This window comes from Oncorhynchus mykiss, chromosome 24 (genome assembly GCF_013265735.2).
Source record: "Oncorhynchus mykiss isolate Arlee chromosome 24, USDA_OmykA_1.1, whole genome shotgun sequence".
Lineage (NCBI taxonomy): Eukaryota > Metazoa > Chordata > Actinopteri > Salmoniformes > Salmonidae > Oncorhynchus > Oncorhynchus mykiss.
The window spans coordinates 18495264-18519457 of NC_048588.1; the positions used below are offsets into that span (position 1 = coordinate 18495264).

Genomic DNA, 24194 nt, shown 5'->3' on the forward strand with positions numbered 1-24194 from the left:
GCACTTCACTGTTCTGATGAAGTCAGAATTATTACAGTGTTTTATTCATTTCATTGAGCTGAACAGGTACAATTGTTTTATTTGCATACAAAAACATGATTCATTTAAAAGTTGTCCATGTTCATCAAGCTTCTGCCACAGTATGAATGAAATATAGTCAGTATATTTCAGTCTCCTAAACATCTCTAAATAATGCTTCTGGTTGAGTAAAATCTACTGACGTAGTGCAGCTGGAAGGGTAATGCCATATACGGGGCAAAATATACAGGCAATTAGAGATCCCATGCTCTACACCTCTATTGGAGTGTTCACAAACACATCCAGGTACAGTAGTTGGAGATGTCCAGTAGACCCATGACGGCTCAGCTATGTTCTTAGCATTTACGCTGAAGCCTTCTGCTTGTTGTGCTTGGCAAACCACTCATCACTTTTATCTTCAGCCATAGCCTGAAAATAAATTAGGGTAATAGATTAAGACTATGTACTCAGTGATAATGCAAAGTATGGTTTCATTTTCATAATATTTCTAAATACCAACCTTATCCAGCAATGCATTTCCACTGGGGTCCATCTGGGAGAGTTGTCTGAATGCCTCATCTCCCACAAAGCAGATCTCATGGCCATCCTAGACCACATATGACCACCGTTATTATGTGCAGAATGTAGAATTAATATATTTTACCCATGTTAATCATTTGGTAATGCACTCACTGGATCAGCCAGAATGACCACTTCTACTGTAGCCTTCCCAGGGGTGTCCAGGCTAACCAAAGGAGTAAGGATTTTATAGTTTTCTTTTGTCATCAGGGCTTCAAGATCTGGCAACTAAAAATAATTAAACAACAATTATTAAATATTGCTTTCTGTGTGCATGTGTAACCGGTGTGAAATGGCTAGCTAGTTAGCAGGGTGCGCACTAATAGCGCTTCAATCAGTGACGTCACTCGCTCTGAGACCTTGAAGTAGTTGTTGCTCTGCAAGGGCCGCGGCTTTTATGGAGCGATGGGTAACGGTGCTTCAAGGGTGACTGTTGTCAATGTGTGCAGAGGGTCCCTGGTTCGAGCCCAAGTAGGGGCGAGGCGAGGGACGGAAGCAAAACTGTTACACATGTAAATAATTTATAGCATTGTATAGACCCCTTTCTGTGTTAGCAAACACTGCTGCATGAGGGCGATGCGAGCAAGCTGATGGCAGAACAAGGGCGAGTTATTATAGAAACCCCAGCAAAAAATACTATTTACATTTTGCTTATGAGTGATTTCACACTACTTTTGGATTATAAGGCTCGTATGAATGTCCTGTTTAATATGTTTGTCATCATCGCATTATACTTTCAAAAAATAATAATAACTCGGAAATTGTCTCCTTGGCTAGCTTTTGCAACAGCCTATTTCAATGATCGTTAACATTCTAGCTAACAACTGCTGCATCCAATAGTTATTTTGCAAAGAATACAACCAAATATAGTCTTCGTCAACTGTTCAAGCTAGAATCAAAACATTGTAAGCATTTGAGCGCCCAAAAAAGTTATTTTGTTTAGAATAATAAAAAAGTAAATCTAGGTGATGTTGAATGGGCGCAAATGGCGACGGCTTTCTTACTGCCGTCAAGAGACACGCGGATATGTGCATGACATCAGTGTGTCGTGTACTGGAAAAGGGTAAATTACTTCACCTGCTTATGTGGACAAGAGAAAGCTATCCTCCCGAAAGCTGTCCCATGATCTACTGTCCCACCAATGTTGTAAAGCTCTAGTTTACACTGCAAATATACAGAAACACACACCTAGCATTATCACCATCTTATCAATTCATGCAAACACACACTCGTGTTCTAAGTGTAGAACACAGGAGGCTGCTGAGGGGAGGATGGCTCATAATAATGGCCGCAATGGAGCAAATGGAATCATCCACATGGAAACGATTTGTCGGATGTATTTGATTACATTCCACTAATTCCACTCAAGCCTTTACCACAAGCCCTCCTCCCCAATTAAGGTGCCACCAACCTCCTGTGGTGTAGAACCAAGTGTCTCTCTCTCTCTCACACCTGAGTGTCTGCGAATCCCATCAGCACAGTCTTTTTCTCCTCATTTCTCTCCATCACCTTCATCCCCAGAAGGGAGGACCAGTAGTGTGTTGATTTCTGCAGGTCAGACACTGCCAGACATACCTTCTGTACAGGATCTTTAAACAAGTGAAAAACAGATACACATACAGTTGAAGTCAGAAGTTAACATTCACTTAGGTTGGAGTCATTAAAACTCGTTTTTCAACCAGTCCACAAATTTCTTGTTAACAAACTATAGTTTTGGCAAGTCAGTTAGGACATCTACTTTGTGCATGTCTACTTTGTGCATCTACTTTGATTTCCAACAATTGTTTACAGACAGATTATTTCACTGTATCACAATTCCAGTGGGTCAGAAGTCTACATACACTAAGTTGACTGTGCCTTTCAACAGCTTGGAAAATTCCAGAACATGATGTCATGACTTTAGAAGCTTCTGATAGGATAATTGACATCAGTTGAGTCAATTTGAGGTGTACCTGTGGATATATTCCAAGGCCTACCTTCAAACTCAGTGCCTCTTTGCGTGACATCATGGGAAAATCTAAAGAAATCAGCCAAGACCTCAGAAAAGTCTGGTTCATCCTTGGGAGCAATTTCCAAACGTCTGAACGTACCACGTTCATCTGTACAAACAATAGTACGCAAGTATAAACACCATGGGACCACGCAGCCGTCATACAGCTCAGGAAGGAGATGCGTTGTCTCCTAGAGATGAACGTAATTTGGTACGAAAAGTGCTAATCAATCTCAGAACAACAGCAATGGACCTTGTGAAGATGCTGGATGAAACAGATACAAAAGTATCTATAGCCACAGTAAAATGAGTCTTATATCGACATAACCTGAAAGGCCGCTCAGCAAGGAAGAAGCCACTGATCCAAAAACGCCATAAAAATGCCAGACTACGGTTTGCAACTGCACATGGGGACAAAGATCATACTTTTTGGAGAAATGTCCTCTAGTCTGATGAAACAAAAATAGAACTGTTTGTCCATAATGACCATTGTTATGTTTGGAGGAAAATGGGGGAGGCTTGCAAGCCGAAGAACACGATCCCAATCGTGAAGCATGGGGGTGGCAGCATCATGTTGGGTGCTTTGCTGCAGGAGGGACTGGTGCGCTTCACAAAATAGACGGCATCATGAGGAAGGAAAATTCTGTGCATATATTGAAGCAACATCTCAAGACATCAGTCAGGAAGTTAAAGCTTGGTCGCAAATGGGTCTTCCAAATGGACAATGACCCCAAGCATACTTCCAAAGTTGTGGCAAAATGGCTTACGGACAACAAAGTCAAGGTATTGGAATGGGCATCACAATGCCCTGACCTCAATCCTATAGAAAATGTGTGGGCAGAACTGAAAAAGCATGTGCAAGCAAGAAGGTCTACAAACCTGACTCAGTTACACCAGCTCTGTCAGGAGGAATGGGCCAAACTTCACTCAACTTATTGTGGGAAGCTTGTGGAAGGCTACTTGAAACATTTGACCCAAGTTAAACCATTTAAATGCAATGCTACCAAATACTAATTGAGTGTATGTAAACTTCTGACCCCCTGGGAATGTGATGAAGGAAATAAAAGCTGAAATAAATCATTCTCTCTACTATTATTCAGACATTTCGCATTCTTAAAAAAAAAGTGACCTAACTGACATAAGACAGGAAGTTTTTACTAGGATTAAATGTCAGGAATTGTGATTTATTTTTTTTATGTATTTGGCTAAGGTGTATGTAAACTTCCCAACTTCAACTGTACACAATATACAGGTAACTGTCAAAATAAAGGAAACACGAGTAAATGAGGGATACAAAGTATATTGAAATCAGGTGCTTCCAAACAGGTGTAGTTCCTGAGTTAATTAAGCAATTACATCCCATCATGCTTAGTGTCATGTCTAAAAATGCCTAGTTACCCATTATTTTGGCTACCATGGCTAGAATAAGAGATTTCTGACTTTGAAAGGGGGGTGTCAAAGGAGCATAGGGGGTTTAAAGTGTGTGTGGGTGTCTCGGTCACCAGATCTCAACCCAATTGAACACTTATGGGAGATTCTGGAGTGGCACCTGAGACAGTGTTTTCCACCACCATCAACAAAACACAAAATTATGGAATTTCTCATGAAAGAATGGTGCCGCATCTGTCCAATAGAGTTCCAGACACTTGTGGAATCTATGCCAAGGCGCATTGAAGCTGTTCTGTTTTGGCAGTTACCTGGATGTAAGGAGTATTGATATCTAGATTGGTTCCAGATACGTTTGTGCTCCTGCCTACTCAATGCAAACCAAACATGGCATGGCAAGAACTGGCATGATGGCACAAACAGACTGGTACCCAGGTTAATTTCCTCCTGGACTTTTAAATAAGCATGGTAGACTATAGTCTACTTTAGAGTCTACTACAGCAATGATCTTCTGTGCAAAGCACTGTTGACCCACCATTGTGAGGCTGATCTTTGTCCACCAGGTAGAAGCGGTAACCTCCAGGGGCCTCAACCAGATAGAGAGCCTCTCCAACCTCAGTGAGGGGCCAACCAAGCCGCTTAGCATTGCTGACAGCCTGGCTAGACTGCAGAGTCAGACCCTGAAATAAAGACATGGTGGCATACATTGAGGTAGGATTGGGTTAAATATATATATATATATATATATATATATATGTTCATGAATAACCATTCACTTACCAGGAAGTCATTGCCAAGGTGATATTCTCCCACTCCATAATTGTAGGTAAGCTCAGCCACAAAGTGATCATCCTCTGGACCAAAGCCAACCATTGTCTTGCTCCATTTTCCATCATAAGGGCTGAATACACACAAGCAAGTAGGGCATCATATGAGAGAGACCGTGACTATTGTTACACAACAAGTAATTCAAACATTTCATTTTCATAAGAGGTGTTGGTTGAACAGTAAAGTTGACAGCCTGCCTACCCATTACAAGTGGCCTTGCATCCCTCTTCAAACTCTTCATGACGCAAAATCTGAAATCAAATCAATGATTTTGACATTTTGGCAAAACAGTGATCTAGTCCCCAATATCACGTGAGTTTACAGCACTATGAACACCATTGAAGCACAAATCATAACAAACGATTGAAACAAATTAAATGTGGCGCAGCAGTCTAAGGCACTGCATCCCAGTGCAAGAGTTGTCACTACAGTCCCTGGTTCGACTCCAGGGTGTATCACATCCGGCCATAGGGCGGCGCACAATTGGCCCAGAGTCGTCCGGGTTTGGCCGGTGTAGGCCGTCATTGTAAATAAGAATTTGTTCTTAAGTGACTTGCCTAGATAAATAAAGGTTAAATAAAAAATACAACGTTGGTACACTCTGTGCAAGTGAAATCTATTGGTCACATGTTTGAGGATGTTCTACGAAAGAGCTGGAAATGTACCTTCATGCCTAGCACATCTCGGTAAAAGGTGGCCGTTTTGCTTCTGTCACCCACTTTGAAAACGAAATGCAAGGCTCGTCTCAAAGCCATTATATCCCAGGTGAGTTCGCTGTGTACTTATGTTACGATTATTTTTCACGCTCTGTTTGTCTACGTCGAATGAGGAACCTTGCAATCGATTGCTCTGGTATCGATTCTATGGAAGACAACGTTTTTCGGTACAGATAAAATGATTTGCCGCTGAATCGCAGATTAAATCTATCTCAAGATAACGAGGAGTATTTAAATTAAAAGTTAAGCATATTATATTGTTTTACAGATTAGTATTACCAACATTAATCAGTATTACCAACAAAACACGTTTTACTTGGATTCTCCCCCCCCCCTACACATTTTTTTATGGTATAAACCAACCAATCGTCATGCCGCTGTTTGTTTCCACGCCCTCTTCGCGAAGATGGTGACGTCCATGAGAGGCATCTTCTTCCAGCAGGACGAAGTCATATGATGAAAAAGGCAACGACTGTATCGTAGATTCAAAAAGATACGTGCGAGCATTGAAAATGAGACCCGTGAAGGTGTTGTATCCTGATAGTGAGAGGACATTTCAAACATCGAAAAAAATGTCAGATCAAATCGGCACAAGCAGTCTGACAGTTGTGTCCAAAATGAAGGAGTCCACTGTCAACGACCATTAAAAAAAGTAGACCACTGATCGTGTTTTCAGCAAGTGAGTGCCAGAAATGGCAAAGCATCCTCAGCGCCGGGAACATACAACCAATCTGAAGGACCACCTGGTGACAAAAGATTGGCGTAAGTATCTGTGCATGTTGGCTAGATAATTGAGTGAATGGCCCCGCTTTCATTATAGTGGCTTGTAGAGGTTTAGTAACTACGGTCTGTGATGTATGTTTGCATGTAGACTTTGTATGAAGTTAAGCCTGCTATCTGGACTGAACATCAACTATCTTCTCGCCATCTGCCAGGAGTGTGGTGAGTGTGGCTCGCTCCATGACGTTTCGGGAGCACCAGTTAAGATCCTGCTAGGGGGGTGCGACGACATCTGATCTGCAATGCACTGGCTGCTGGTGCCAACCCCCCAGATGGTGTTCTTCAGTTCTGTTCTTCAGTTCACTTTGTGAGCTCCCCTTGGACAAACTGAAGAGGGCCACTCTGGTTAAAGTCACGTTTGAGGAATATCAAGACCTTGTAGCGCTAAAGGGAGATGTTAGGTATGCAAGGGTGTATGATTATTATTTTTTTTTTAAATTCTCCTTAATTTCGTAGTGTCCAATTGTTGTAGTAGCTACTATCTTGTCTCATCGCTACAACTCCCGTACAGGCTCGGGAGAGACGAAGGTTGAAAGTCATGCGTCCTCCACAACACAACCTAGCCGCACTGCTTCTTAACACAGCGCGCATCCAACCCGGAAGCCAGCCGCCCCAATGTGTCGGAGGAAACACCGTGCACCTGGCAACCTTGGTTAGCCCGCACTGCCCGCCACAGGAGTCGCTGGTGTGCGATGAGACAAGGACATCCCTACCGACCAAGCCCTCCCTAACCAGGACGACGCTAGGCCAATTGTGCGTTGCACAACGCGGCCGGTTACGACAGAGCCTGGGCGCGAACCCAGGGTCTCTGATGGCACAGCTGGCGTTGCAGTACAGCGCCCTTAACCACTGCGCCACCCGGGCGCCATTTTCTCAGCCAGACCCATCCTGGCTGACATTCCCTCAGGACCAGCGTGGTCAGTCTGTGCCACTGTCCCTGATCTGTGACAACGTGCGGGAACCTGGGCACCATCCTGCCACAATGTCCTGGGGTATGTCATGATGATAAACTGGGGATGGGCATAATCCAATTTATAGAAATGTTACACCCTATTCAAGTCAATGATGCCATATTGGGTGGACTGGTGGCCATATTGAGTGTACCCATAGGAGCTGATAGTGAGGAATTAGTGTGTGAACTTGTGCACTACTCTGGATGGTTCTTTCACTAAGTATCTTGTGTAGGTCTCTTTTCACAGGCTGTGTGGACGCTTGGGAACCTAAGGTGCTGCGAGCAGTGATTGGTGCCCATTTCCGCCTTCCCCTGCTTGGACTGGGACGACATTCAAAACCAGCTGCCAAAGTCTGACTGTCCACGTGGCAGACAACTGCAGCGGCTATGAGAGAGAAATAGCTGAGGACATGGAAGCAAACCAGTCCAACAAACCTTCAAAGGCAGGGGACTTTGGATGGGTGTGTAGCAGGCCTAATTGTAAAGACATGCACTATGAGGAATATCAGATTCCAAACGGTGACTTCCAAGAGCGGCGACCAAGTTGTACCATGAAGGCTGGGCTCAGGGGAACACAGGCCTTGTGATTGATGGAGAAAATCATGGACTGAGTCTGGAAGCTGTCCAATTGGCTGAGAGAACTGCCGGTCCAAGACTGTCCACTCCAGGGACTACAGGGATGGACAGTCTCAACTCAGCCATGGCAGCCAGCATGCTCCTGTTTGAAGGCAGCTGTTAAACATAATGGAGACGTCTTGGAGGAAAGCTTAATCTAAAGTGCAATTTCCATGATTTTCCTGGAAGCCATTTGAGTGTAACGGACATGTTATTCCTGGTGTCACTTTTTCCATGCATGCATTCTAGACTGCACAACACCTCTTCACTGTACCTCATGTCAGACTGACTCATGGATGGATTTCATTTCCATATTCAACTCGGCTAATAAAAGTGAAATAAAATCAGCGTTTGGCTGAAAATGACAATTTCCACAATGTGAAATGTGTCCTTTCCGGTCTGCCTATTTACTCACTTATATATTCCAATTCCTGCCAGTGTGGCTTTGTAAGCTTCACTTACACTCCACACAGTTGCCTACTATATTTCCTGCCAGTTATGACTAAACTGCTGCCATTCAAGATGACTGCTTAATCTCTATACTGGACATGTGCATGCCTTGTTTAGCAAGGGAAATAACCTGTCAATTAACAACTTCACTGATGGGCATATGAAAGCAATTATCATAGTAACCACAGTGGCACCTGAAGCAATTTGGGAACTTTTACTGTAGGCAAGGAAGTTAATTGAAAGGTGTGAAATACTTGGTTGTCTTACACTGTAAACAAATGGGTTGTATACAAAGTCTGACATCAAGACAAATTGTACTTAAAAAAAATATATATATATAAATGGAAACTAAATGAGGTCATGATGCATTATAAATAATGGGCACATGTAGGTGATACCAAGCTAATACTGTAAAATAAATTTGCTCAATGGAATAAAACTGCTTGACCAAGTGAATGAGAACTGGCCTCATGGATAGAGGAAGTTGCCAGACAGTTGTGCTTAACAGTGAATTTTAATGGCTGTGAAGTCATGACTAGAGACAACCAGGGAGTGACAAATGTGAATTAATACACTTAGTTGCTAAGATGGATTTTAAAATGCCATTTTTGTGCCTTCAAAAATATCTGGCCTTTTCAATAGAGAGGATCTTCACAGAAAATCATCTTATGTCATGGTGGTTGAAATGGAAACATAATTATGATAAGACTACTCTCTCGTATCATGGAGAACATGACATGGTATTTGAAATACCATTCACAATACAAAACAAGCAAATACAGACAAAATGACCTTTTAAAACAGGGAAATCAGACATTGTTAAGTCTACTGTATGCACAGCGGCCATACTACTCTGCAGCACCTTTTAAACAGAAGAACAATAACACCAGACGGAAGATCAGAACATTTTCTGCACTGCATACTTGTAAATTACAACTATAGAACGTTTGTTGCAATCATTTTATTCTTTCCCAGCAATGAGGGTTCGGCAAAAGAAAGAGACATTGTGAAAATTCAAGTCCATTGGGTCGACATTGTGTGGTTTCTTCTAGTATCAAGAAATGCCAATAATGAAACTGATCAAATAAGCTATTGGAGCCAAAAAGCAACAGAATGTTCATATATTACTGTAGGGGCTTTAGTCAATGCAAGGCACCACAGGAGAAGACTCCATGAGAGAAAGACCTGTCTGAAAAAAGTTGATGTCAGTCAAAAGTGAGACCTTTGACTAAAAGGGGGAGACTGGAGAGGAGGCTGGCTGGTGGTAGCCGGGAGTTCAGGGTTTGATGGAGGTGTGGGTTCAGTCCCATAAGTTTAGGTGTGTTCCCCAAATGGCACCCTATTCCCTATATAGTGCACTACTTTAGACCAGGACTAAACCTTGGTCAAAAGCAGTGCACTATGCAGGTAATAGTGTCATTTGGGACAGTCTAGCCGTGCTCTCTAGATGGGCTCTGGTTTGAGCTTTTCAGCCAGAAAGTCTTGGACAAAGGTCTCCACCACGGCCGGTGTGATCTCCTCCACGTCCTTAACGTACTTGGCCCGGGCAGACATGTCCAGGATGGTGAGCAGGGGTGCTGCCTCTGGGAGGTTGGTGTAGTCACGCAGGGAGTCACTCATGTCATCCTGGGAACACAGACAGGTCAGTCATGATCATACAACAATCTTGTCTACCAGCCTGTCTATATGCGGTAGCAATTGTGCCTGGGGAAGAAGTTGTATGACAAAGTGAAGTGGCGTGGCCTAGTTTACATATAATCAACAACACTTTATCCTGTGTGTCATGCAAAAGGAATTGCTAGATAATTGCTAACATCCTTATGACCGAATATAAAAACGTAATTGCTTTCAATCAGTTCTGACTTGATTTTGGTATTAAAAAAACAGGGACACAAGATTAACTATGGCACTTAATATAACTTAATGGATTCACAACTGAAGGTGATAATGTCAATGTCTGCTTGAAGACTGGGGAGGCTCTTCTTTTCTCTCCTGCAGGCAGTGTTCACCACTAGCCAGGGCTCCGTCATGCACCCCACTGTGGGAGAGAGCTGGGGGGAACAGGAGGGGGTCCAACAACATCCATCCCTTCAAAGCCTCACCCACAGACTACAAGGCTGGGAAGCTTCAGAGACACATCACAGCGTGTTTGGATAGTGTACACGTGGGTGAGAAGGAGGGGGAGAGAGTGGTGTATTCCCTCCTGTCTGGTGAGAAATAGTAAAAATGGGTGTGTGGTGGAGCTTTGACGACAGAGTTAGTGAGGACAGACTTATGTCACTGAATGTCTTTTTACAAGCCTTGTTCAGTCCCAGGCTTGATCTCACCTCTCACCCTTTTAACAACTGGGAATTACAGACAATCATAAGACAGCAGGAATAACTCACTATAACACCACAGCAGACAGGAAGCGGCACCCCAGCCCACTCGGAGGGGCTATCAATTATTCAGAGAAAATAACATGCACTTTTTGGCAATACTTGCAACCGCATGTAATCTTATAAGAAGCTTTTCCCCACTTCAACAAAGCTGCATTAGTTCCAGTCAGTCCAGACTTTTCTTCTAAACGTTAAAGAGGATTCCAAGTGTTGATTTGTGAAGTCACATTTCAGCTCTGTCATGCCAGATTAGTATATGACATCTTCTGAGATGGTCTCTCCCTTCCTCGTGACAGGATGAGCTGATTTCTACTCAACTAAGCCCTCTGGGTGAGAGAGACTTGGAAGAGATCAAAGAACAATTTCATATGGAAAATATTATTTAAAAATAGAGAAGTTACAGAAAATGACCACAAGCTGGCGCTGTCGCAAAGGCTTGGCCCCGTCATTAAATCACAGCTTTTCACAAAATGTTTTTCTTTTCTTTTTTGGAGTAACGCTCCCGTTATCTGGAAAAATGGCAGTAAAACAATTCAACCTAAATGGATTGAACTGCACAATCTGCTCTCTGACCAGTTTGGCCACTTTGTTACCTAAAAAGGACAAGTATGTATGCCAACACAGTTTGACTTGTTGCGAAACTGCTAGCAGAACAGTTGAGTTATCCTGTAAGATCTGGAGAGCTCACTTCCCCTGAATCTCTACCATCTGATCTGGGAGCAGATCGTCTTAAACCTATTCAACTTCAGAAAAATATACAATGAAAGTAATTGCTACACTTATGAGGATGTTTAATGGATGATTCATGTAGCCACAAGCTACATTCCCAAGCTTGAGAAAATCTGTGACTCCTCACATCCCCCATAAAGTCTTCTCTTGCAAGCTCAGATTGAAGATACATCCTCAGCATTGCCTTCGAAAGGAACCACAAAAAGAGAAATCACAGGAGTCTCTCTGTTAGCATGGCCTCCCAGCCTCTTAGATATGAAGAGATGTAATCTCCATGGCTGTCTTCTTCTCTGTGGGAAGTCTCGCGTCTTCCTTTGTGTGGCTGCTAACCATGTGTAAACTGTTCTTCATGAGAAGCAACCAGTCCAGCTGTGCGAGTGATAAAGAGGCTGGCCCCCATCCTCGCTCTCCAGCCCAGCTCTGAATACAAAGACAAAGGGTATCTATGCTATGCTACGTATGGCCTGCAGTCACTGACTGACTGTCGTGATAAGGCTCCCGTGTGCGTTTACCGTATGGAACCTCCTGCTGCACCATGTCAGGTTTATTCTGACCATTGTAGCACTGTGGCATTCCAAAGAGTAGACGACGTTCATCAGATAAGGACCTGCAAAGATAAGAAGCTCCCGTTGGCCAGACGGCCTGGAAAGCAGCCTACTGATTGGTCAGCTTGAGAGTCTCCAGGCGTTGTGAAATTCAGGATACAATCGGCACAGCGATATGACTGGCTGAACAACGGCCTATCAGTCTGTATCACTGGGAGATTCAGGCTGGAAACCCATGGTTACTGAGAATCACTGTATCAAAGGATAGGATATAGGCCAGCTCGACCCTGTATCTTTACATACTGTACATTGTAAAGCACTGTTAGACCTAATGAAAAGTGTTTTTATTCAATAAATAGTTATTGTTGCTTTAAATGACAGGGATTTGCCTGTGAGGGTATTGCTTCTTGATGATTGATTGTTTCATTTCTTCTAACTGTTGAACTGTATTGCCAGTAAGAGACACAGGAGACGAGTGTTTTCTAAAAACACCACACTGCTTGGACGTAAATAACTAGTGGAGAGGCCAACCTGTCTGGCTCACAACACACACAGTGTGACACAGGTCTCTGTGTCTACATGACCTTTGTACCCTGGGGTCAGGGAGGTTAGCAGGTGATACGGGCGGCAGACTAAACTATTGTCAGGATCTCCTATTCCTGGCTAAACCTGGGAAGATCAAGGCAAAGAAGACAACTATACCCCAAGTATCTCATAGTTAATAATATAGAAAACACTGTAGATATAAAATATATAACATTTACAGTATTTGTCTTTATTGCAATCACAAATATCCATCAATCCCCATGAATTTTCTCTGTGAATAGGGCCTCTTCTTCATCTTCAGCCTCCAGTATTTATGCTGCAGTAGTTTGTGTGTCGGGGGGCTAGGGTCAGTTAGTTATATCTGGAGTACTTCTCCTGTCTTATTCGGTGTCCTGTGTGAATTTAAGTATGCTCTCTAATTCTCTCTTTCTTTCTCTCTCTCGGAGGACCTGAGCCCTAGGACCATGCCTCAGGACTACCTGGCATGATGACTCCTTGCTGTCCCCAGTCCACCTGGCCATGCTGCTGCTCCAGTTTCAACTGTTCTGCCTGCGGCTATGGACTCCTGACCTGTTCACCGGACGTGCTACCTGTCCCAGACCTATTATTTGACCATGCTGGTCATTTATGAACATTTGAACATCTTGGCCATGTTCTGTTATATTCTTCACCCGGCACAGCCAGAAGAGGACTGGCCACCCCTCATAGCCTGGTTCCTCTCTAGGTTTCTTCCTAGGTTCTGCCCTTTCTAGGGAGTTTTTCCAAGCCAACGTGCTTCAACACCTGTATTGCTTGCTGTTTGGGGTTTTAGGCTGGGTTTCTGTACATCACTTTGAGATATCAGCTGATGTACGAAGGGCTATATAAATAAATGTGATCTTCTAATGGTACAACCGTAGGTTGCAGGTCAGTTTCTCTTAGCCTCTCTGTGACTGATAGGGTGGGGTAAGGAGATCCCCTCTCATTTTCTTCAGGCCAGGCTCTCCATGTGGGGCTGCCAGCATTGTACTGTCTCACTGATTAAGTAAACCATCCCCAGCACAGCAGCTGGCAGACAGAGCCTAGTCTGACCACGTGCAGGCAGGCCTCACCCAGGCCAGGGCCCAGCGGGCTGCATGGGGGTCCATCCTGTAACCTCAGCCTCTGCCTGGCATAACAGAGAGCCCAATGGGTCCATGGCAGGGAGTGATATCTAACAGGGTATACACATTGTCTCCAAAATGTTACCTTATTCCCCATAGGGCCCCATATAGGGAATAGGGTGCCATTTATAGGGAATAGGATGCCATTTGGGACTACCCCCAGTCTGGAACAGATCGAGTGCTGGTGAATTCAGATCCAGCTACATGTAAACCCAGACGATGAGAAAACTGTACCTGCCTGTTATAGACTACCACAGACTGAACATTAACCTAGAAAGCAACACAGACCTTTCAGCTGAGAAACAGATTCACTGATGTAACATTCATTAGAATGGGTCCAGTCCAGATGAACATAAATACCAATCAGTATGCAACAAATGCCCAAACAGGTGAAAAGGTAAAGAGAGAGGGTGTTAGTATGTGGTCTTAGCCCCAGTGTCTGTCTGTGTCCGTAGCATTAAGACTGACAGACAGCAGAGTGGCCTCAGGCAGCCAGACAGAGGGTAAGACAGGACAGAGAGGGAGCACCTGTGCAGCTCCCCATGGCTGAAACCTAAACCATCTGACATGGGACACCGTCCTGACCCCCCCGAGCTCTGAGCCCTGTGAGCAGAGGAGAGGGGGAGCAAGCTAATCTGGTAATTACGTCTGTCCCTGCTGCTAACTCCACAAGCTCTTGAAAAGGTTGAGAAGGAAAAACAAGAGATAAGAGTTAAGAAAACTCCATGTTCCCTCCTGCACTGAGGGCAGGCAAGTGGGTGGGCGGAAAGATCGAGGGAGAACAGCCATCAGACACACGGCCAGCTAAATTCTGGGCCATGGGCCTTGTGGTGTGCCTCACATAAAAGTGAAAGGGGGTTTCATCCCTCAGAAATGGCCCCTCTGACATTATACTGTAGCTCATGTCAGTTGGGGAGTAGTGGCATGTGTTCCACCAGAGGATTATGATATGTGATAACTAAAGCAGATGGAACATCATGCCAGAGCATAGCAACAAGCAAACACACAGACACCCACAGTAGAGGAGATGTACAGTACACAAGACAGGAATGCAAAACAACTAAAATGCCAAAATATAAGACAGATTTCATCACATGTGAATATTCTCATCTAGGTCAGCTGGAGGTGTTTGTGTGTGTGTCCATTATCTTACCTCTCCAGCCACGAAGAAGAGCAGTGGTGTCTCCTCCTCCTTGGCTTTGTACTTAGCCATGATCTTCTCTGCGATTGGCTGGATCAGCTCCTTCGCCGGCTCCAGCTCACCCTCCTCCTCCGTATCTGAACAAGAGAGAAACACAGGTGTCAAAAGTATGAAAAGAGTCAAAAGAGGAAAGGTTGAGAGAACGTGTGAGAGAAGAAGAGGAGAGAACTTGGCGTGAAGGCATGAAGACTAGAGAGAAGACAGGAAGAAGAGAGAAAGAAGGTAAATGAGCAGAGAACAGGAGGAGGAGAGGTTTGAGGGGGTGAGTGAATGGACAGATGAGCAGATGAGTGAGGAGACAAAAGGAGGAGAGCAGATGGTCTGTGGCGGACCCCTTCGGATCTGATCGGTCACTCCATTCTCACATTGCTGTCTTATTGTCTCGTCTGGTTTGATGGTTGCCCTGTCCACTTTGGCCTAAGCCACTTAGCAGAGGATGGCATCCATCTCTCGCACTGCTAACAAACAAATAGACAGACAAACCATTTCCTTCGCTCCGCCCTACTCTTGCATGTTCACATACTTAAAATAGCATGTGGCCGTACAACTGATCTGTTCACTTTTACTACATGCACGACGCTATTTAGAATGTAGAATACATAGTCTGAAGGATTGGTTTGGTAGAAACCAGCAATGAATGCTCCTCCATTCACCCACAAAGAGCACGAGGTAGGGCCTCTCGTGGAGGTGCACGGTAGGGACTGACATTGAAATGTTCATCCACTTATCTACTCACCCACAAAGAGCACGAGGCAGGGCCCCTCGTGGAGCTGCACAGCGTTAGACTCGCTGAGCTCCAGTACAGGCCGGGGGTGCCAGGGGAAGAGCCGACACTCTGGGTCATTCAGCACCTCCACACGGCCCTGTCGCGTGATCATGTGACCCTCCGCGTCCAGCAGAATAAGGGTGGGAATACCTGGGAGGGAGGAAGACAGAGGAGAGAGAGGGCGCGAAAGAGAGGGGGAGGCAGGGTGGGAGAAAGAGGAAGAAGAGAGAAATATGGAAACAGGGGGAGAGAACAATCATGAACTGTAGATTTTCACTCTGCCACTTCCCCTCCTGTTCTTCCATGTTTTTCAGTTGCTCTCACCACATATGGCCGTATCTCTCACTGTTTATCTGTGTGGTATGGAGGAGCTTTAATCCCTGAGGCTCTGACTGTCCTCTGCTCTCTGAACTCTCTCCAGTTCCCTCCCTCTCTCCATTCATCTCTTCTCAGACTCCCGCTGATTTTTCTTAACGCCCGACCCTTTTCTCTCCCACAGTCTTTCAGATTAGAATATCACTGTGTATTAACAGCCTTATCAGACACAGAGTGCACAGTGTGTGTTTGGCTGGGAGGAAGGGTGTGTGTGGTGATGAGTGGGGGCCAGTGTGAATAACAGGGGAAGCGGGGCAGTATCGACCAGTCCTGCAAGCATTCTGAACATTCCAGCCAGAAGAGGTAATGAGCCAGCACTTTGTCTACAACCACACTACTCCTCTCTACAGACAGAGAGATGACCCTTACTCAGCGAGCAGAACAGTAAACTTGATTACCAGCTCACATTCCTTCAGCTTCAGGGCTATCTGTTCACTGTTCCCTACCCAGCACAGCGTAGAGCTGGCTGCCATTAGGCCGCTTCTCCACATCAACACATTATTAAGCCAGACCGCTAGTGTTTGATACTCAGTCAGCATCATGTCCAGGAGGACTACAGTATATCAGTTCAGGAGGAGACATCAAAGACAGTGTTGTACCTTGTATTCCAAAGAGTCTGTTGAGTCGTGATCGTCGGGCCTCGTCTGAGTATGGGACTGCCAACCAAGGCATCTCACTGAAGTACTGCTGAAAGGACTCCTCCGACCTGCATTGGTGGGCAAACACAAAACAACACTCAGTTCCACTGTCAACTCCATTTATTCAGTCAATTCAATTAACATATCAGAGGAGCATGAGACTCTGTGTGTGTGTGTGTGTGTGTGTGTGTGTGTATGTGCGTGAGAGAGCGTGACAGAGAGAGAATGTATACGCGTGTGTGAAGGGAATACCGGTCAGCGCTGACAAACACCATCTCAAAATGTTGACCCGATTCCTTCACAGTGCGATATGATTCCAAGAGCACACGGGTCAGACTGCGGCATGGAGGGCACTGCAGGGACAACACACACACTCAACAAGTTATGGCATTAGTTTACAGAATTAACTAAATTGATCAGTCTATATAAAACAGTATATAATGATGACATGGTGTTTTCTGACTCTCTCTCCCTACATCTCTGCAGTGCTTCACCCTAATTTTTTTAATGTCTTTATTCATTTCACCTTTATTTAAACCAGGTAGGCAAGTTGAGAACAAGTTCTCATTTACAATTGCAACCTGGCCAAGATAAAGCAAATCAGTTCAACACGAACAACAACAACACATGGAGTAAAACAAACATACAGTCAATAATACAGTAGAAAAATGTGTCTATATACAATGTGAGCAAATGAGGTGAGATAAGGGAGGTAAAGGCAAAGAAAGGCCATGGTGGCGAAGTAAATACAATATAGCAAGTAAAACACTGGAATGGTAGATTTGCAGTGGAAGAATGTGCAAAGTAGAGATGGAAATAATGGGGGTGCAAAGGAGCAAAATAAATAAATAAATAAATAAATAAATACAGTAGGGGGAGAGGTAGTTGTTTGGGCTAAATTATAGATGGGCTATGAACAGGTGCAGTAATCTGTGAGCTGCTCTGACAGCTGGTGCTTAAAGCTAGTAAGGGGGATAAGTGTTTCCAGTTTCAGAGATTTTTGCAGGTCGTTGGCAGCAGCGAACTGGAAGGCGAGGTGGCCAAAGTAAGAATTGGTTTTGGGGGTGACCAGAGAGATATACCTGCTGGAGCGCGTGCTACAGGCGGGTGCTGCTATGGTGACCAGCGAGGTGAGATAAGGGGGGACTTTACCTAGCAGGGTCTTGTAGATGACCTGGAGCCAGTGGGTTTGGCGAAGAGTATGAAGCGAGGGCCAGCCAACGAGTGTACAGGTCGCGGTGGTTAGTATATGGGGCTTTGGTGACAAAACGGATGGCACTGTGATAGACTGCATCCAATTTATTGAGTAGGGTATTGGAGGCTATTTTGTAAATGACGTCGCCGAAGTCGAGGATCGGTAGGATGGTCAGTTTTACAAGGGTATGTTTGGCAGCATGAGTGAAGGAGGCTTTGATGCGAAATAGGAAGCCAATTCTAGATTTAACTTTGGATTGGAGATGTTTGATGCGAGTCTGGAAGGAGAGTTTACAGTCTAACCAGACACCTAGGTATTTGTAGTTGTCCACATATTCTAAGACAGAACCGTCCAAAGTAGTGATGTTGGACGGGCGGGCAGGTGCAGGCAGTGATCGGTTGAAGAGCATGCATTTAGTTTTACTTGTATTTAAAAGAGCAATTGGAGGAAGGAGAGTTGTATGGCATTGAAGCTCGTCTGGAGGGTTGTTAACACAGTGTCCAAAGAAGGGCCAGAAGTATACAGAATGGTGTCGTCTGCGTAGAGGTGGATCAGAGACTCACCAGCAGCAAGAGCAACATCATTGATGTATACAGAGAAGAGAGTCTGTCCAAGAATTGAACCCCGTGCCACCCCCATAGAGACTGCCAGAGAACTCTATCAGAGAAATAGTTGGTGAACCAGGCGAGGCAACCATTTGAGAAACCAAATGATTGCCTCTCCTGGTTCACCAACTATTTTAACTAATGTTTCACCAGAAACCAGGACTAACATTTCCTTTTGTTTCCTGGCCCATTCAAATGTGAGAACCTAAGTACTCAGGATGGAACCCAGGATGGCCTTGGCTTGGAGGCATTTGTTGTTGTGAGTGAGTGTTTTGAGAATGGTCTCTGGTCTAGTGTGTGTGTGTGTTGTATTCCCTCCCTGTCTCTCCCTTACAGGATATGGGGCAGTAGAGTAGAGCAGCGGCTGTGTGTGTGTGTGTGTGACATTAAGGTGGTATCAGAGTGCCAGCTGAGGCAGAGCTGTGTCTGAATAAAACAAACCAGACCAGTCTCATCAATCTCCATTTCCTCCTTTTCTTTCTCAGCCTCAGTGAAACACACAGCTAGAGGTGAGCGTAAAGTCAGTGAGGAACTGTCTACTCTATCCTGCCGAGGATCACTTCAGGTCGTTGGTAAAAAGTAATCCGCTGGCCATTTCACGCTTGTAACCATCTCCTAATGGTGGGTGGATTTACGCTGGTAAGACAGGGGAATGTAGCCTTAAAATAATGCAAACCTATACGATAGCTACCTCAATTACCTCATACCCCTGCACATCGACATGGTACTGGTACTCCCTGTATATAGTCATGTAATTTTTACTCGTTATCCTTATTCACAGTGTTTCTTGTCACTATTTAACAAATTTTGTAGATAAAAAATAAATAAATAAAACTGCATCGTTGGAAAAGTAAGCATTTTACTGTTAGTCTACACCTGTTGTTTACAAAGTGACAAATAAAAATGTACCAATTTGTATTGGTTTGGAAGGTGGACTAGTCTGAGTGTGTCATGGCTTGCTACTGGCTTGTCTCTGGAGCTGAAGCCAGCACTGGCAGCTCATCATTGACACAAGCCTTTCATGAGTCACCAATTCACGACCTTCACACAGATGGGCAAGCCCAGCACTGATAGAGACAGACAATGGGTCTGACGCCCACTGCCCACTTTAAAGGGCACTAACTAGTAGGTGATGACAGCAAGGAGTGGAATAACTAGCTACTGTAGTCCCAGACAACGGAAGTCCCCTAACTTCTCTGTCCATCCCCTGGCTACAGGCTGCTGTGTTTTCTCCCGCTGCGCCCTGCCACCCTGCCCTGGCTTTCACTGATGCCTCTCTGTTTTAACAGGGCTAAAGCTCATATCAGAGGACAGCTGGGGGCCTGAAAGGGAAAATGAGGCTCCCCCTCCCTGCCCCACTCCCTGTGTGTGTGTGTGTGTGTGTGTGTGTGTGTGTCTATGCGCCCCTCCTGGCCCCCCACCACTCACCCAGTGTGCTGAGAAGTACACTCCCACATAGTGGCCCTCCAGGGAGCTGATGTCTGTCGTCTGCCTGTTGTTCCTGAGCAGAGGGCCGGCCACCACCTCCGCAAAGGGCTTGGGCCCCCAGGGGAACTCCAAGCCTGAGAGGGAGGACAGAGGGGAAGAGAGGGTAAGGGAGGGGGGAGGGTTTGGCGTTGGGGAGAAAGGATATTGAGAGCCAAGGGTCTGATTAGTGAACAGAGAAGAGTTTTTTTCTATGTGTGACAAACTGCCCATTCAAAACCAGAGCACTCGCCCTCTCCACCCCCCTGGAACAGCTATTAGATACTAAATACATCAAATCAAATCTAATTTTATTGGTCACATACATGTTGATTGCGGGTGTTGTGAAACACATTTGAATTATTTTTCTGGGCAATTAATGTAAGAAATAACAAATTTGCCTTGGGGCTAGAAGCACGGCTTCCTTATCTCCCGGCGCCATTTTGTAACCAGCATTTGTCCTACATATACAGTACCAGTCAAAAGTTTGGACACCTACTTATTCCAAGGTTTCTCTTTATATTTACTATTTTCTACATTGTAGAATAATACATATGGAATCATGTAGTAACCAAAAAAGTTACTACATTTTCTATTTGAGATTCCTCTGCCTTGATGACAGCTTTGCACACTCTTAGCATTCCCTCAACCAGCTTCATGAGGTAGTCACCTAGAATGCGTTTCAATTAATAGGTGTGCCTTGTTAAAAGTTAATTTGTGGAATTTCTTTCCTTAATGTATTTGACAAGGGAGGGTGATATACATTAGATAGCCCTATTTGGTAAAAGACCAAGTCCATATTATGGCAAGAACAGTTCAAATAAGCAAAGAGAAATGACAGTCCATCATTACATGAAGACATGAAGTTCAGTCGAACTGGAACATTTCAATAACTTTGAAAGTTTCTTCAAGTGCAGTTGCAAAAACCATCAAGTGCTGTGATGAAACTATCTATAATGAGGACCGCCACAGGAAAAGAAGACCCAGAGTTACCTCTGCTGCAGAGGATATGCAAATAAATGCGTCACAGAGTTCAGACACATCAACAAACTGTGCAGAGGAGAATCAGGCCATGGTCGAATTGCTGCTGCTGCTGCAAAAAAAAAACACTACTTAAGGACACCGATAAGAAGAAGAGACTTGCTTGGGCCAAAAAAGACAAGCAATGGACATTAGACCTGTGGAAATTTGTCCTTTGGTCTGATGAGTCCAAATTTGAGATTTTTGGTTCCAACCCGCTGTGTCTTTCTTTGTGAGATGCAGCGTAGGTGAACGGATGATCTCCGCATGTGGGGTTCCCACCGTGAAGCATGGAGGGAAAAGGTGTGGGGTGCTTTGTTGCTGACACTGTCAGTGATTTATTTAGAATTCAAGGTACAATTAAACAGCCTGGCTACCTCAGCATTCTGCAGCGATACGCCATCCCATCTGGTTTGGGACTATCATTTGTTTTTCAACAGGACAATGACCCAACACACCTCCAGGCTGTGTAAGGGCTATTTGACCAAGAAGGAGAGTGATATGTGGGAACTCCTTCAAGACCGTTGGAAAAGCATTCCAGGTGAAGCTGGTTGAGAGAATGCCAATTGTGTGCAAAGCTGTCAAGGCAAAGGGTGGCTACTTTGAAGAATCTCAAATATAAAATACATTTTGATTTGTTTACTACATGATTCCATGTATTATTTCATAGTTTTGATGTCTTCACTATTATTCTACAATGTAGAAAATAGTAAAAATAAAGAAAAATCCTTGAATGAGTAGCTGTGTCCAAACTTTTAACTGGTACTGTATCTAAACCCAGCATGTTTCCTACTCACAAGTCCCTTTGTACTCTGACATCTGCGTTTGGAAATGGGACCGCACAACAGATGCAAAATGTTGTTTTAATGATGATTGAAAGCAATACTTTTCCATTTCCCATACAGGGAGTGCTACCAGCCTTCCCTCCTCTCTTTCCCTCCCTCTCTCTCTCGTTTCTTTTACAAGGTGTCTTCATTGTCAATGTCAAGCACTAGAGATGCATTTGGGATGACCGAATAAAAAGTTGTAATCAGAAATAAAGCGCTGTCGGTAGGGCTGTAAAGGTTCCTCTCCTCTGTTGGGCTTCATTAGGCAGGGCTGACACATCCCCACGGCCTCCGCCTCTGCAGACTTTTATTGTTGTCCCCATTCACACTGTAAAAAGGCACTCCTTCCTGGCAACTTCTCCTCTGCTCCGCCACTCAAGACAGCTAGGCCCTTTCATAATGCTGAAAGAGAGAGGGTCCTGAATCCTCCCCCCAGCCCACCTCTAACTCTTACTACCCCGCCTGTAGCCGCTCTGTTTTCCTTCCTCACCACAACACAAACAAACACCCCTTTTCCTGCCACCGTTACCACACTACACACCCCCTCTAACAACTCTGAAAGAGGGGGAGGGGGCGGGGTGGTGGATGGAGCAAGAAGATGAATCTCTTCTTTACCCACTTCTACTTTAGTTGGTAGTTAATAAATCATGGAAATTATACAGTATGTACTCTACTGTGGGCTGGGAGGGAGACTGGGATTCATTAGGCAGACTCATGTGAAAGTCTGCTCAGCTCATGTGAAATCCATTCCCCTGCACCACGGGTTCTACTGCCACGATGCTGGATACACTACCTCTCTCCACTCCCTTACTCTCTCTCCTCCTCTCTGACTAATGGGCCTTTCCCATGTTGTACAATAAGGGCTCTGAAGACCAGGATGTCAAAATATTGAGATGAGACGACATCCTCATCTGTCTACCAGAAAGGAATGCAAGCCTGCTCTTGCTAACAGGCAATCTCCCACTTAAAAGTCAGGAAATTATAGGTCTGCAGATGTGGGAGTAAAATGGGGCACTTTATAATATTCATGCAATACCAGAAGAGTACAGAAATGGAGAAATATGGCCAGCTCTGTGAAGGATGTGGCACAGAAACGTTGCAATATGAAATTCTGGCAAGGCAATTTTGCATGTAATAAACTGTATGCTTGTGTGTACCGGTACATGTGCAGCTTCTCAGATGCTGAGGCTCAGGCTGACTGAGGAGACTTACCTTTGGGGTCATCTCTCACCACCAGCAGTCCATTCCGACACACCACCTTCCCTGTGGCTGCGTCCACAAACACCAGCGAGGGAATACTGGTCACCTTGTACTTGTTCCACAGCTTCATCTGGACAGACAGAGGACAGAGGAGAGGAATGGAAAATGTACCATTAGTTTAAAGACACCTATACTCTGGTAAATCCTCAGAGCAACAAAGAGAAAATCAAACAAAGAAAGAGAAAAGTAATTGAACGTCATACATCTTACTAGTTGTTTTCCCATCTAGTTTATAACATCTGTTGATAAATCATTATTTGTCAGACATCCATTGATCCAAAGGTTGATAGTGAAAATGGCTGTAAGCCTATTACTACACCAAAAGTGCAGAAGTACCAGTATCTATTTACAAGGCAAGCTGTTTCTCTGAAGTATAAAAGGGACTAGAAAATGAGCCAGGTTGAATAAAACAGCAGAGAGTCACCCTGCAGTGAATTAGCTGAAGGCTAGAATCACACTACAGCTAACTTTAAAAGGAACTGGCAGAGGAGGAAATTCACAGGGAGCGTTTTGCCCCTGCTGTGTCATGAATAAGAGCAACACGGGGTAAGAGGAGCAGAACAATCCACACTTGATAAAAACCTTTTGCCACAGACTCTGCCACTGTACCCCATAGAAAGAGAATAACTAGATCGTAGTCATTTTAGGCTCATATAGTACTATTCTATGTTGTACCCTCGCACTGTGGGTGGCACTTTATTTAGCCGATCCTTCTTCAAGTGAAGACAACGCTGTACATGATTCTGTCTGTTCAATATGTGAAGCAAGCATACCTCCACAGGCATTAATGGAGGAGGAACACACACTACTACATCTAATTATACTGAACAAAAATATAAAATGCAGCGATTTCTATGGTTTTACTGAGTCACAGTTCATAAGGAAATCAGTCAATTTAAATAAATTCATTATGGCCCTAATCCATGGATTTCACATGACTGGGAATAAAGATATGCATCTGTTGGTCACACATACTTTAAAAAAAAGGCACTCTGTTCACAATGTTTTAAAAAAGTGGTACATTTTAAATCACTTTTTCTCCCCAATTTCGTGGTATCCAATTGGTAGTTACAGTCTTGTCCCATTGCTGCAACTCCCGTAACGGTCGAGAGCCACGGGTCCTCCGAAACTCGATCCTGCCAAGCAGCACTGCATTTTGACACACTGCTCGCTTAACCCGGAAGCCAGA

The 24194-nt window shown here is 44.4% G+C and overlaps 2 protein-coding genes, 1 long non-coding RNA gene and 1 pseudogene across 7 annotated transcripts in view; 2 read left to right on the forward strand and 2 right to left on the reverse strand.

The window, feature by feature from the left end:
* Positions 1-4: 4 nt before the first annotated feature.
* LOC110503930 (glyoxalase domain-containing protein 4) lies at positions 5-5852 on the reverse strand. 2 transcript variants are annotated; one of them, XM_021582590.2, is made up of 9 exons: positions 5467-5850; positions 5003-5052; positions 4754-4874; positions 4509-4653; positions 2050-2186; positions 1675-1761; positions 712-825; positions 539-625; positions 5-447 (listed from the first exon to the last, which is right to left on the reverse strand). In XM_021582590.2, the coding sequence occupies exons 1-9, from the start codon at positions 5554-5556 to the stop codon at positions 382-384; spliced, it is 897 nt and encodes a 298-aa protein (XP_021438265.2). In that variant the 5' UTR covers positions 5557-5850; the 3' UTR covers positions 5-381. The 2 variants fall into 2 exon arrangements, with proteins under 2 accessions (XP_021438265.2, XP_021438266.1); XM_021582591.2 differs by lacking the exon at positions 1675-1761 and having other exon boundaries at positions 5467-5852.
* Positions 5853-5950: 98 nt separating this feature from the next.
* Positions 5951-6857, forward strand: LOC110503361. Its single transcript, XR_005039331.1, has 3 exons — positions 5951-6279; positions 6453-6698; positions 6809-6857. It is a non-coding gene; the product is annotated as an uncharacterized LOC110503361 (long non-coding RNA).
* A 212-nt stretch (positions 6858-7069) lies between these two features.
* On the forward strand, positions 7070-8238 carry LOC110503931 (annotated as a pseudogene).
* A 574-nt stretch (positions 8239-8812) lies between these two features.
* The window catches only part of LOC110503929 (nucleoredoxin), a 57289-nt gene continuing 41907 nt past the window's right edge, over positions 8813-24194 (reverse strand). For 3 of the 4 annotated variants that reach the window (XM_021582587.2, XM_021582589.2, XM_021582588.2), the window contains exons 2-8: positions 22958-23075; positions 19863-19996; positions 16887-16987; positions 16596-16702; positions 15592-15771; positions 14808-14932; positions 8813-9940 (exon numbers count right to left, since the gene is read on the reverse strand). In XM_021582587.2, the coding sequence (XP_021438262.1) occupies positions 9758-9940; positions 14808-14932; positions 15592-15771; positions 16596-16702; positions 16887-16987; positions 19863-19996; positions 22958-23075 (948 nt within the window). In that variant the 3' untranslated portion in view covers positions 8813-9757. The remainder of the gene's footprint in view (positions 9941-14807; positions 14933-15591; positions 15772-16595; positions 16703-16886; positions 16988-19862; positions 19997-22957; positions 23076-24194) is intronic. The other variant, XM_036961391.1, reaches the window with a different exon arrangement.